Below are 15,141 nucleotides of genomic sequence, written 5' to 3'. Positions count from 1 at the left end.
CCTGATCCTAACAGCTGTAAGCATTTGAAAACGGGACCTTAACTTCTAGACCAATTGTCCATATAAATGTTGAATTTATAATTTATTTTGTATAAAGGGGGTATTATAATAAAATAAGTGGTAATAGTGAGAAATGTATATTTTTGCATTTCTAAAACAATGATTTATGCATAACAAAATGTATGAATAAAAGGAACCCGAAGTCATATTTTCCAAACAGTTTAGATTTTTACAAACTACAACAGACACCATAGGGTCTGGTTATATTTACATCTGATATCTTTTATATACATACAATTAAAAATTAACAAAAATAAAAATGAACAAATATTTATACATATAAGTAAATATGACTTCATCTCAGTAAATAAGTGATTCAAAAAGAGACTGAAAAATTAAGTATATATAAATATAATTATATATGAAAGACGGTTTGGACAGAATAATTAATATTGCAATACATTGAACCTGCAATCAGGATTTTGTCGAAGATAATCACAAATTTTACAGAAAAACTAGTATTGGAGACTTAATACACAGTAATATATAATGATCTGCATCAGTAATACACACGAAGGGATAAATCAAAACACCCCTACTCAGAATCAATCGAAACAATACCTAAATGGCAAAGGAAGTTTAAATAAATAAAGTGTCTTATACAATTAGAGTAGAGTAAATTAATCATAATACATATTCTATCATTTACCTTTTCCAATGAAATATTTGTTTTCATCATGTGGACTAGTGTGAAATATCTTTATTCAAACATATTTCTAAAACATCGATTCATTTTTTCTGTGAGCAATACGAGATTGGAGTTTTTGAAAGGAGCGCTCCTGATATTTACATTTCATTCGATTGGTCTAATTTCACTATAGACAAAACAATATTCCAAATCTATCACTTAGTAATATACAACGATTATTGCCGTCTTTGAATTCCTCCTACAACAAGTTCATATACAAATGTAATTTCGATAAGGAAGAAGCCACTATTTTAAAATGATTCGATATACACCAAAATTCAACACAGCAAAAAAATATATACCTGTGTAAACACTTTCAGAGAAAGGATATAAAAAACGTGTATCGGCATATATTGGAGCAGATAAAAGTCGAAAATTTCAATTTTCATTGATTGTTTCAGCGTATCACGTAAGACTCTGTAAATTATTCAATTTCATGTGCCTATTTTTTTCTCCGAGTATTTTCCAGTATGCACATTGTTTTCTATTTTACCTATTTTTTAATCTCATGAGTTTTAAGATATGCGGAACTACACACACTTATAAAAACTAAGTAAACAGCAGTTATATTTAAAATAATTTTTTCGTCACAACCACAACATGATCTGAAGAATAGAATTACCTAATTGAACAATTTTATACTGGGTGTTTGATGAAGATAGGTCAAAAATTCGGGAGGCGATTCCTCGACTAAAACACAGTTCCGATAATATTTTTTCGACCATCTTTCAAACAGTGGTGACGCCAGCTTTCAAGAAATGGGGGCCAATATTTCTAAGCCTATTTCCTGGATATTTAAGGGAAGGGTGGTTCCCCCAGGTCCCCTTCTAGCTTCGCCACTGCTTTCAAAGAAACTTACTCATTCTTACGTTCCAATTTTTTTTCTTGATTTCAAATTGACAACCTCTCACGTTTTTATCGGTTTTTTAATGAGTATAAAATTTTTCTTGACATATCTTTACCAAACACCCTGTATAATGAAATGTACCTATTCGATCTGATAAAATCTGAACGGTATCAAACCACAGTTTTGGAAAACTCGTACTTATTGTGTATAAAGTGATGTTTTAGAAAAATCTCATTGGCTGAATAAACCGAATATTTATTGGATTTTGAGTTTGATATTTTCAATGTAGATATCACGATTGCACTTGTATTTCCTAGAATTATTGCGGAGTTTTCTTAAACTCAAAATATCAAGCACCGATTCTAATGGAGAAAATTTCAAATGAGTTTTTTTATTTGTTTAAGTTTTAGTTTTTCTAATAGATTTATTGAATTTATCATCATCAGAAATCCCTATTTTTTTTTTTAACATTTGTCTCCAAAACAAAAAAAGATAAATATTTTATATAGTTAATACACAATCTAATTACAATTTCTCTAGTCCTTTGGTGATAATATAATCAAGATTTATTATCTTTTCATAAAATTTAGAATTTTTATCATATATCAAAATTCAAAACTGCTCAATAGAAACTTTTATTTTTCCTCGGATAATTCCTCAAAATATCATGAGAGAAACGCTCAGGAGAACACCAAAATTAACTGCCCAAGGTCGAAGACAAATTCTCTCTTTTGTTTTCTTCTAGACTGGGGGGCAAAATACAAAAATTCAACGAGTTAAGGAGGAACACCACCACGTGACCTTCTCGTACAAGTTAGGAATATTACAATAGTTCCAACTTCCATCGAAAGGAAGTACTTTACGAGTCTTTTTAAAAATTAGAGTTTTGGCTCTTTTGTAATGAATTTTTGTTTAGAGAAATTATGAAAAAAATCGGTGATTTGTAAGGAGAAATATCATTTTGAACTGGTGGTGTTCCCCCTTGAAAGGATATCGTAAAAATCAATTTAGAATTTGAGATATTTGAATCAATATCTAGGGGGCGATTCAGTTCAATGTAATATTGAAAAATCAAATAAGTTTTCAAATGATAATTTTGATTGTTGTTGATTCATTTTTTGTTCGTTCCACCGATGCTTCCTGAATTGAATATCATTGCGCCTCTTTTTTAATACACATCACGGACGACATAACTTTGTTCGCCAGCTTTCGGGACAGTTTCACATCTGAACTAGACTGGGTGAGTGCAGATCTAAATTGTGGGTCGGAAAAATAGATGCACACTTATCCAGCACCGATCCGAGTTTTCGAATATCTAATATAACTTTTTTTTTTATAACACCTTTACCGATAGAATATCAAGCGATCAGAAAGAAACTATGAATAAAAATCCCTGAAATTCATTTTACCTCATCGGAAACACTTCGTTTTGTATCTGTCTGATAACCGTAGATTCCTTCTTTTAGAATTCATATTATCCTCGATAGAAGTATTTAAACTTTAAAATAAATCAGTCGACTTATTATTCTCTTATGTACAACTTTTTCTTTTCAGTCTGGTATGCCCATCTTCGAACAGGATTCGTTATCAACCTTTCTCGACGGTTTAACTAGGTCACTTTGACCCAAGCGGCTGGTACCCATTGGGGCTCTCTTTCCAAACTGTTTATTTCGCCCAAGAGTTGGTGGTAAGCTCTTTCGGTATCATTGTTGATGATGACCATGTCGAAGAAATGTCCGTACTTATCTTCCATCTCTCGGGCCTTTTCGATAATGTCCTTCAACTCTTCCTCCTGAAACGAACAATGCCATTTTAACCTATATACATATAAGAGAAGGTTTCTACAACAAAATATTTTCGAAAAAATCGTACAAAATTGAAAAAAAAGGCTTTCCTTTTTCCTTCGCCCGAGCGAACAATCATAGAGTATAATTTGACTCTCCAAAGGATGTATTTTAGGTTGCCTGACATAAAGTGGACCGTTGAATTGAAACGAAAATGATTTCAGATTTGCTGATTTTAAGTTGTAGAATACGAATCCAAAGTCAATAAATTCTGATAGTCTCTAGTTTTTCTAGACTTTACCTAATTTATCTTATACACTGTTGTTTTTTTTGTTGTCTTGAAGTGTCAATACGCTCTATTAGTGTGACGTCACACACCGCTATTTTTGGTTCTCCTGTCAGTGTTCGGAATCCAAACAAATAAATTGTCATTCGAATTAGTATGTTGTCGTTGAAGGAATTGGCTTATTTTCATAAATAAGAGTATTTGAAGAACGATTTCAGTATTAATTGATAGATAGAAGGAACGAGGTTAATACCAGTATGTTTGAATCCTGTATCATTCCCCAAGTTTTTTGTAAAAAGCCGTGTTTATTAGTTGAACTTGAAGTTCGAACTTACTGACATTAATCTCGTGCCTTCTGTCTATCCATTAATAGTAAAATCGTTCCTTATTTATCAAAATAAGCCAATTTCTTCAACGACAATGAATGACAATTTGTTTGTTTGGATTCCGAACACTGACAGGAGAACTAAAATGGCGGTGTGTGACGTCATCACTAATAGAGCGTATACTGTCATGTTGCCGGTTCTAACAATTGACATTTCAAAACAAACAAAATATTAATTCTATAGGTTAGGTTTCCGGGTTATATATAGATATTACTGTAAGAAAATGACTAAAGTATCAAAAAATGGAATGGAATTGGAAAATGACTTGAATATTGGACGTATACCCAACAAATAACCTAAAGAACAACAGTGTGTAACAGGATTTAAGTGAAGTGACCTTGGTTAAAATAATTTTTTTTTTATTTGGAAAAAGGCGATCAGAATTTGCTCACCGTGGATTCGTATTTTACACCCCAAAATGAGTAAGTCCGGAAAATTTCATCTAGTTTAAAGCGGTATGTAACTTTGTAAATATTTACTCAAACGAATTGTAATAACCTATAATAGGCACAAACTTCTTACCTTGAAAGATTCCCCGCTCCTTATCTTCTTCTGCCTCAATTTTTCCAGACTGGGAGGTGCAACAAACACCACGTAAGGTTTCAAATCTGAAGTTCGAAGAATCTTCAAGCTCTGGGGGTGTAGGTTTAAAACGCAGATCTTCCCCGAGTTCACGACAGATCTGATTGCATCCAAAGACGTACCATAATAAGCCTTTTCGAATTCACCATGCTCGACAAACTTTCTTGAAAGGATGTCAGCCTCAAATTGGGCTCTTGTGATGAAGTGGTAGTCTTGACCATCTACTTCGTTCTCTTTTCTGGCCCTAGAAGTATCTGTAGAGGAAAATTCAATCATTATATCTGGGCCAATTGAATTCTATGAAATAACATAAGTTACACTTCCTCAAAATTTAGTGACAAAGGTACATTTTAGGGTAAAAGATCCTCAAACTTAGAGACATTAAGCAAAGGTACATTTTAAGTTAGAAGGACAGAATTGACAAGTGACATCCAACATGATTGAAAGTGAGGTTAAAATGGTTTCTCTGTGTTGCCAGATTGGGAAATTAATCCTGTAGTAGAGTAATGTCAGAAGACATTCTTCCACGAGTTCAAAATGCAAAAACCAGCCAGAGTTTTTGAATGAATGAGCCTTCTGTACGAGTCTTATACATTAGTTTCTTTAATTCACTGACTTTTGATTGAGGTTAATGGAATATTCCCATAAATATCGTTTTCTGATTTTGCTTTGAGTACCAACATAAAATAATGAAATGTAACCATGAGATCTGTGTGAAACTGAGATATTCCCGCACGATTTTGTTCTACAAGGCAAAATAAAATGATTTTCCATAGAATTTCAGAAAGGATCTTTTAGTATTGAATTAATATGATCATAAATCAACTTACGTGGTATGGCAGCAGCGAATCTCTCCGCGTCTTCCATCAGCTTCTGTCTGAGCTCGTGCCTTCCAATGTTCGGAGGTCCAATCAAAACTATCGGCCTCTTACTGTTCGCTCTGGGATAATACAACGATACCTCCTCGTAAGTCAAGATTTCGTCTTGATCGTATTCTTCTACGGTGTTGGTAAACATGGGGTAACCCCCTTCGCTGTACGCTCCCTTCTTCTTCTTCCTTCGCGCGGTTTTGCCGCACAAGAGGGTGGAAGACTTTCTCTGCGGTTTCGACATCCTCTCTTCGGCGGCTAATCTCATACTTTCCCTTTGGTGTTGGAACGTTTGGGAGGGGATGAGTCCAGCTAGAGTTTGGTCGTCTTCGCCTTCCCTATAGGCTTGCCACCAGTTGGGATCTTCTTGACTGAAAAAAAGACATGACTTATGAAGGAATAATACAATTTGAAGGGGGTTATAACGACAACACTGTGTAATATTTTTTGACGTTGCAGTGATTGATCGTTTTTGCACTAATTTTTCTCTTCTCGATTCAAAACGCTCAACACGACCAAAAATCGAAGAGAACATTGCTGCTGTAGCTTAAAGTGTTGAAGGAGACGCCCAAATGTCGTTACGTCGCTGTTCTCAACTTGTTGGCCTTTGTTCTTCGACTACATGAAAAACTTGAAGTAGATCTTGGCTTATGTGCCTAAAATATACAGTTCCTACGAGAATTAAAGCCATATGATCATCGTTTACGTCGCTTTTTTGTTGCTCTTAAAAAAAAACACCCATTTCATTCAAATTTTCCGGTCACACCAAATAGAATTTCTGTAATCACAATTATAGGAACACGAAAACACCCTTTCAACAAGATTTAAAACACATTTAAATTGAAATGACACTTGACACAATGACAGCATACATCCCTGAAGGACGTACTTTACGCCCGATGTGGCAACCTCACTCACCTTATAACATGAAGCACGTCCCCCTTCTGAAAACTGATTCCCAGCTCCCTACAAGGAATGTACATATCGTCTTCGGGATCGTAATCGAAGTGGGCGCGGACGTGCAGAACCGAATCTCTTCCAGAGTAGGATTTCGCTTGAGACGCTGGCACGATGAGGAAGGTCAGTTCGCCATCCATTGTTTGCAGAATATCACAGACTGTATTTACACTTTTACCTCTCATTTCCACCCCGTTGACCTCTAGCAGTTCGTCTCCTTCGTGCAGAAGGCCACTTTGGTGGGCTGCGCCTCCTCTGACCACTCGGCCTAGAAATGAGGGAAATTTTGAGTAAAATACATCAATTTTTGCAGTGCAATGACGTCATAAAACGGGTTCTGGCGTAGTTGCCATACTGTGGATTTTGTCCTAGGATTTCCATAATAATTATTGGTTGATTTGAATTTTAGTAAATTTGGTGGTTCTGAAATGGCTGAGGGAGAGGATTTATCAGTTTTATACAGGGTGTTGGTGAATAGGTGTTCGCAAATGCTCCGTATGCCGAGATAAGAGGTAAAAAGTGAATACTTATTTATTGCTCCCAATTTTTTTAAAGAAAATTTGTACGCCAGTGGGATATTTCAAAGTAGTGATAATTTTTGAATTTCTCGTTTAATTCATATCTTTTTTTGGTGAAAGGTGCCGGTTTTCATTAAAAAAAAATGAAACCACTCAACTTCAATTCGTTATCAAAAACTTTCGCACTCATTTGGTAACACCCTGTACATCGGCGTTGCCATCGAAATTGGATAGAATAACACTTACCAACTACAACTGCGTCCCCTTCGTTCCTGACTGTTGCGCCAAGGGGTTCAGTGCTCTTTTCGATCTTTATTATTTTGATGTTTTCCTCCCCGTACCTATGATCCGACACTGTCGACCTCAAGGTGTTCTGTGATGGTTGAGGTGATGCGTTCACGATGGTCTCAGGGGGTAGCGTCGAAATCACACCGTCATGGGCAACCATTAGAGCTTCCAATTCGTACCCTGAAAAAATTTTTGAATAAGTCAGAGAATCGAGAACAAGGTTCTCGAGCGAGAGCTTTCAAGAATTGAATGATCATTCGAGAACACGTACAAGTTGTAGACAAGTTGGAATGTGGTACCAAATATGGCTCAGTACTTGGTACTGATACTCTTATATCGTTCAAAGAAAATTCACTCTCAAATTTTGCAACAATACACACAGTGTTGGGAAAGGGAGTCCAAAATTCCAGCTCTCATAAAGAATATCATCAAATGGTTGTAAAACCAAACGCTCACTTTTGTTAGTCTGCTATCAAAGTGTCTTTCAGGCAGTGATACTTACTGTAGAAAGATGTGTGGAAATGAACCTAGTAAGAAAATTTTAGAAATGCTATAAAGAGATAAATTCTGATAGTCAGACTAAAATCAAAGCATTGAGCTACCATATAATCTATTCTAAGATGGTATTGGAGTGCCTAAGGAAACTCAATGAAATAGGCACGAATAAGAAGGCCTGTTTAGTCTGGATTCTAGGTCACTAGGGAATTAAGGCTAACATACTTGCCAGAACAGAAACACAAACTCCTTTCATTGTCTCAGAAACTTTCTGTGGCATAGGTAAATGTACCTACAAGAAAGTGTTTTAGGAGAAGGAAAACCCTGAAAGAGACACACTTCGACGAAATCTTGCTGGGTTAGATAATTCCAAAAAGTTTCTTATGAACTGTGATACTGCGAGATCTAAGAAGTACTGGATTGTGGGCAAGAATATGCTACACCTCCTCACTGGATTCCTTACAGGGCATTGCCTCCTAAGATACTAGAACGAACATGTTTCCAAAATTAGTGATGAGAGACTTGCTAAGATTGCACTAGAAGACCACTAGGGCGCCCTCCGAAGAGATGGAAGGATAGCTGGTCATCAGCATCTCAAGAGGCTACGTGGGAGGTGAGCCTTTGGCTTTCGAAGAAATGAAGAAGCATTGCCTCCCCAGGAATCAGCTCATGAGAATGAGTTAATTAGAAAACAAAGAGTGCAGATTGTCTGAGGAGGAGGAAGAAACTCCAGATCACCTGGTGATCACCTTGCCATCACTAGCCAACTCCAAAAAAGCTTTAGATAAGATACTTGAAGAAGTGAGGAAGTAACCTTTTCGAAGGCATTCCAGATACTGGAGTTCATTGGAACTCTGGAACTGGAGGACGAGCTGTAGACTGCGAAGACTAATGGCGAGAAGAGCTCTGATAGGAGGCACAATAGACCATAAGGTTGTGCAATGAAGCACCCTTTTAAACTAAATCTATTCCTCTCAATCTCCTCTACAATATATGTCTTCTTGAGTATCCAAGTACTTCGGGTAGATGCTTTAATCTACTAGACGAACCATTTCAAATTGTTTAATTCTTCTTGAAAACCCATTTAGATTAGTTTTAGCAATAACATAACGTCACGGATGGGGAATCAGAGATACCAACTGTATCTCCACCTTGAAAACACACACAACCTGACAATTCAATTCTTTGCTATGCTGCCAATTGATTTATTCTGATTGTGCCTATCTAACGGGTGTTTTTTTTTCGAGGTATATAACTTTAAGTTGGCATTACTGTTCAAGATGGCGACCGATTCAACAGCTGTCAAGTGATTTATTCTCAGTTTGGTTTGGCAATTCATCATGAATAGACTCACGCTTGAACAACGCTTGCAACTAGTGCAATTTTATTTCGAAAATAATAGTTCTGTGCGGAATACGTATCGCGCACTACGTCCATTTTATTTTGTTTAGCGATGAAGCGCACTTCTGGTTGAATGGCTACGTCAACAAACAAAACTGCCGCATTTGGAGTGAAGCTAATCCTCAAGTTCATGTTGAAACACCGTTACATCCAGAAAAACTGACTGTTTGATTCGCTTTATGGGCTGGTGGAATCATTGGTCCGTACTTCTTCAAAAACGATGATGGCCAGAACGTTACAGTCAATGGTGATCGGTATAGAACCATGATTACTAACTTTTTCATTCCTGAACTGAACAACCATGTAGTCCAGGAGCTGTGGTTCCAACAAGACGGCGCAACATGTCACACAGCTCGTGCCACAATCGATTTATTGAAAGACACGTTTGGTGACCGCCTAATTTCACGTTTTGGACCTGTGAATTGGCCTCCAAGATCTTGTGATTTAACACCGCTAGACTACTTTCTGTGGGGCTATGTAAAGTCATTGGTCTATGCAGATAAGCCACAAACCCTTGACCATTTGGAAGACAACATTCGCCGTGTTATTGCCGATATACGGCCACAAATGTTGGAAAAAGTAATCGAAAATTGAACGTCCAGATTGGACTAAATCCGAGCCAGCCGTGACGGTCATATGCCAGAAATCATATTTAAAATGTAATGCCACAAGATTATCTTGCGGATAAATTAAATCCATGTCAATCGATTAATCCATCGTTGGTTTATTGCAATTCAAAGTTCTATAGCTCTAAAAAAACACCCTTTATTTCAATCATTATAAAAACTGAATCAATCAATTTCCTCAAGGTTTGTTTTGTAAACAGTTAAAGGAATTTTTCGATTATCTCTTGTATCCTGGCGTCATGCCTTTGCTAAAACAAACGTACAACAAGTGCTCACCTGTTAGAAGTGTTGCCAACTCAACAGCATAAGCAGTTTGGACGTTAGCCAGGGCGTCGAGACAATCTCTCAAGGCGGTCTGTGCAGTGGGCTGCGACCTTGGAATCGTCCTGGTTCGGACAGCCTGTACTTTATTGTGAACTGCCAAGGCCTTTCCGAACTGCGGCGACAGTAGGAGCGATTGCACTGCAGCCACCCTTCCTTCTATGCCACTGAGACCGCCGCCAGTTCCTGCTTTCTTGAGTTGTAACTGTAGTCGTTGTACAGCAGCTACTAGATCTCCGTAACCTGATGGTTCATATTTAGAAGGTCAGGTTGGTTATAGGTTTAACAGATAGAGCGTTTAATTCGTGACGTTTTGATGAGTAATGCTTCGAAATTTATCGAGTAGGTGGCAGACACAGCGGATTTGGAATCAAAGTGTCAATAGCGCGTGATATACGGTATGTTCTTGAAGTTGCTAGTTTATTTTTGAAATACTCAGTTCAGAAGTTGAAATAAGTTCATATTATCAGAAACACTGCAAAGTTTATACAATATTCTAACAGATTATTATCATAATAAAATGTAATTTAACCAAGATGCAATTGGCTTAACGTCAGTGATGTTCTGCTTGAGTTTTCTAGGGTTGTGATGAAGCTATCAAAACGAAACTTTACATGGAGCTTAAAATTGTCATTCTCAACATATACCCAAAACCTCATCTTGATCGGATCTGCTGTCACAGAAATATTGGTTATTTTTTTTTTCAATTTTCGTCTTGACTCTTCTATGCTTCTGATGATTTAATCAGATTGAAATTTTACACTGAGCTTAAACATTCATACCCACACCCAAAACTTGCATACCCTCGGGTTGAAAGGGATTAGTGAATGACAAATAATACATTATTGTTAGTAGAATTATACTTTTATTGAAGAACAACCAACAACTCTTGTGAAAATTGAAAGTTAATTCAAGTGCAAATGATGGAAAAATTGTATCATTCATCTAGTTTACCTAATGAGTAGTCAAGTGATCATTTCAATACTAACTAGATTGAAAATCTATTATTTATCGTGTAAAATCTAGACAACAAAGAGCACACAAAAACCCTTAATATTTGATCTTGTCGTTCTGAAGTGACTTACATACCACGTCACTCAATAGTCAATATGTCCCAAGCCTGGCGCACAGATGACACCGCCACTGTCTTACCACTTTTTTCTCGTTAGAATCAAGCTTTAAAAGAAGCGCGTCAATATTGCGTAACATACAGTTAAGTCTGAATCAAGACAGCTTATTCTCCAGATCTGACCACCATTGATTACTGGCTTTTCGCAGACTTCAAAATAATGCCCCAGAGCAAAAAAAATTATTTCTAATGAAGAAGTAATTGCCGATGTTAAAGTCTATTCCGAAAGCAGAGACAATTCTTTCTACAGAAAAGATATTGACATGCTAGAGGAGCATTGAAGTAGGTACATTTAACACTGCAGTAGGCCTGGGACATATCGATTCTAACCTATTTATTGTTTAAAATGTTCAATAATAGTGATGAGTATATTCCAAAATGAAGACAAATAGAGCAGTCAAGATCCCGAGTATCCAAATTACGAAGGGTCCTTCCATGTGACTCATTGTCAATTTAGATACATCTTCTACTTCAGATGTCATCCCCGCTCGGCCAGTAGAATATTTTAACTCGATAATTTCAAGAAAACCGTGATCCCTAAGTTGATTTATAAAGTATGGAAAACGAGACCATAAAGGGTTGTTTCTCAAATAATAGAATAAGTAATAGGATTTTTGCCTAGGTTTATCCAGCGTGTACATCAAAGATTTTCCATTTTCATCTTGAAACGTACGTTTTATATACTTTGCACTAATCAAAGACTTGTAGGCTATGGCGTTTTTATTATGAGCTACAAGCATAGTCCAATTTACCTCGTTACTATAAACGAAGTGAGATAAAAAGTATTCTCTTAGATCTGGAAACAGCTCAATAAGGTTGTTTCTCAGATGAGCTGCATATGTCACAAATAACCCACTGTTAGCAGCGTCTCGGACAGTCAAGATTGAATGAGCATAGTAGTTTGGCCCCAACAACAGATATGTAAAATGCGATTTGAAAGCAGTATTCAGTAAAAATACGGTGTAAAACAAAACGCCGAAAAAGATCATTTCAGATGTGCGATGAATATTCAATTTTATTGCTTGATCCAGAAAAATATCGAAAGTAAATCTGGCCACTTCGAAAACCCGTAGAATATTGTGATTCCTGTAGATAATTTTTTTCGTGGTCCAGTTAAGTACAGATATCAGAATTGTGGTGTAAATCCAAGCAAGCCAAACGTCATCAGGAAGAGCTTTGAAAATGTATTTCCATGGAGGAATTTCTGATTGTCTTGGTACCCACCAGACATCATAATCGTCCACCCATTGTGGATAGAAACCCATCAATGATTCATCGACAAGAAATGGTGTAGTTAAAAAGCTGCAGTTATAATCTGAGGGGTTGATGAAATATTCTGGACAACCGAGCGTTTCACACTCTTTATACAAAACATTGACGTTATAATGAGCAGCAAACATCTCGGTTACATCGAAGATGATTCCTTTATTTTCAGTGCAATTCAAACAGTTCTGAAAAGGTTGCCATATGAAGTTCACACAAAATATCAAAGTAGTTGGTTTTGTTTGTTGGGTACTCATTTCAGCCAAGAAGGTATCAACTGATGTTGTATTCGATGGATCATGATGAATTCCTTCTATGTCGCAACAACATGAATTCCATTTCATAATGTTGAAAAAAATTGCCTTTGAAGCATGATGCAACTTTACGTTTTTAGTTAAATTTGGCCAACTCTCAGTTATGATCAAGTATTTAGCATCAGCACGGTAACTAGTACTGGTTCCCTTTTTGTCCAGAAGTTTCTCTAATTGGGAATAGTCCAAATTAGTCACGTAGAATTCTGGCTTTACATCTGGGTTTAAAACGGGATAATCTAATGTAGCATCGTATCTTGTTGTGGGAAATGCAAAATTCAGTTCCAGATTTATCGTGAAAATACTCGTGATAGGTCTGTTTGACGATAAAATTCGAATCAATAAATTGAGACACGCAGTCAGATTTTGAGCTTGTTCAATATGAGTAGGATTCAGCATACTTTCTGACTGTAGTCAACGAAACTTATCACTCAACAAAAAAATCAGGGCGAATATTTTGAATGATGAATTGATTAGTCTTGTAAATGTTGAAAAAACCATCAGAGGACTAATGCTCTTTTCAAATGTACTGAACGATTCAATATTACCTCATCATGGTCACTTATGAAATTGAATTCAGGATCATTAGACAAATAACTCTAGAAAATACTGAAGCCTGTTTAAAAGCTTTTGCCTTGAATATATTCCAAAATGAAGACAAATAAAGCAGTCAAGATTCCGAGTATCCAAATTACGAAGGGTCCTTGCATGTGACTCATTGTCAATTTAGATACATCTTCTACTTCAGATGTCATCCCAGCTCTGCCAGTAGAATATTTTGACTCGATAATTTCAAGAAAACCATGATCCCTAAGTTTATTTATAAAGTCTGGAAAACGAGACGATAAAGGGTTACTCTTCAAATAATAGAATAAGTAATGAGATTTTTGCCTTGGTTTCTCCAGCGCGTACATCAAAGATCTTCCATTTTCATCTTGAAACGTACGTTTCATATACTTGGCACCAGTCAAGGACTTGTAAGCTATGGTGTTTTTATTATGAGCGACTAGCGTGATCCAATTTTCCTCAATAGTATAAATGAAGTGAGATGAAAAGTATTCTCCTCAATCTGGAAACAGCTCAATGATGTTCTTTTTCAGATGCGGTGTATATGTCACAAATAACCCACTGTTAGCAGCGTCTTGGACAGTCAAAATTGAGTGCGCAAAGTAGTTTGGTCCCAATAACAGATAAGTAAAATGCGTTTTATAAGCGGTATTCAGTAAAAATACGGTGTAGAACAGAATGCCGAAAAAGATCATTTCCGAAATGCGATGGATGTTCACATTTATTGCCTGATCCAGAAAAATATCGAAAGTAAATCTGGCCACTTCGAAAACTCTATGAATATTGTGATTCTTGTAGATAATTTTCTTCGTGGTCCAATCCAGTACAGAAATCAGGATTGTGGTGTAAATCCAAGCAAGCCAAACGTCATCGGGCAAAGCTTTAAAAATGTATTTCCAAAGAGGGATTTTTGATTGTCTTGGTACCCACCAGACGTCATAATCGTCCACCCATTGAGGATAGAAACCCATCAATGATTCATCGACAAGAAATGGTGTAGTTAAAAAGCTGCAGTTATAATCTGAGGGGTTGATGAAATATTCTGGACAACCGAACTCTTTACACTCTTTATAGACAACATTAACGTTGTAGTAAGCAGCAAACATCTCGGTTACATCGAAGATGATTCCTTGATTTTCAGTACAATCAAAACAGTTCTTGAAAGGACGCCATATATTGAATTTCTCACAAAATATGAAAGTGGATGGTTTTGTTTGTTGGGTACTCATTTCAGTCAAGAAGGTATCAACTGATGTTGTGTTCGATGGATCATGATGAATTCTCTTGATGCTGGAGCAACATGAATTCCATTTCATAACGTCGAAGAAAAATACCTTTGAAGCATGATGCAACTCTACATTTCCAGTTGAATTTGGCCAACTTTCTGTTATGATCAAGTATTTAGCGTCAGCTCTGTAACTAGTACTGGTTCCCTTTTTGTCCAGAAGTTTCTCTAATTGGGAATAGTTCAAATTAGTCACGTAGAATTCTGGCTTTACATCTGGGTTTAAATCGGGATAACCTAATGTAGCATCGTATCTTGTTGCGGGGAATTCAAAATTCAGTTCCAAATCAATCGTGAAAATACTCGTGATAGGTCTGTTTGGAGATAAAAGTTGTATCAATAAATTGAGAAACGCCGTCAGATTTTTAGCTTGTTGTATATGAGTGAGATTCAACATACTTTCAGGCAGTATCAACGATGGTTTTCACTCAACAAAAATTCAGATCGAGTATTTGGAATGAACAATTTTATATGAAAA

General features: G+C 36.4%; 1 protein-coding gene across 7 annotated transcripts in view; it reads right to left on the bottom strand.

Annotated features, from left to right (window-relative positions):
- Positions 1 to 121: 121 nt before the first annotated feature.
- The window catches only part of LOC123683881 (protein PALS1), a 74,732-nt gene continuing 59,712 nt past the window's right edge, over positions 122 to 15,141 (bottom strand). For all 7 annotated transcript variants that reach the window (XM_045622856.1, XM_045622857.1, XM_045622859.1 and 4 more), the window contains 6 exons: positions 10,064 to 10,351; positions 7,224 to 7,445; positions 6,421 to 6,727; positions 5,464 to 5,873; positions 4,574 to 4,887; positions 122 to 3,387 (listed from right to left, as the gene is read on the bottom strand). In XM_045622856.1, coding sequence (XP_045478812.1) covers positions 3,205 to 3,387; positions 4,574 to 4,887; positions 5,464 to 5,873; positions 6,421 to 6,727; positions 7,224 to 7,445; positions 10,064 to 10,351 — 1,724 coding nt within the window. In that variant the 3' untranslated portion in view covers positions 122 to 3,204. The remainder of the gene's footprint in view (positions 3,388 to 4,573; positions 4,888 to 5,463; positions 5,874 to 6,420; positions 6,728 to 7,223; positions 7,446 to 10,063; positions 10,352 to 15,141) is intronic.

This window comes from Harmonia axyridis, chromosome 7 (genome assembly GCF_914767665.1).
Source record: "Harmonia axyridis chromosome 7, icHarAxyr1.1, whole genome shotgun sequence".
NCBI classification, from domain to species: domain Eukaryota; kingdom Metazoa; phylum Arthropoda; class Insecta; order Coleoptera; family Coccinellidae; genus Harmonia; species Harmonia axyridis.
The sequence above is the reverse complement of the archived record's forward strand: the minus strand, read 5'-3'. Positions and strand labels throughout refer to the sequence as shown.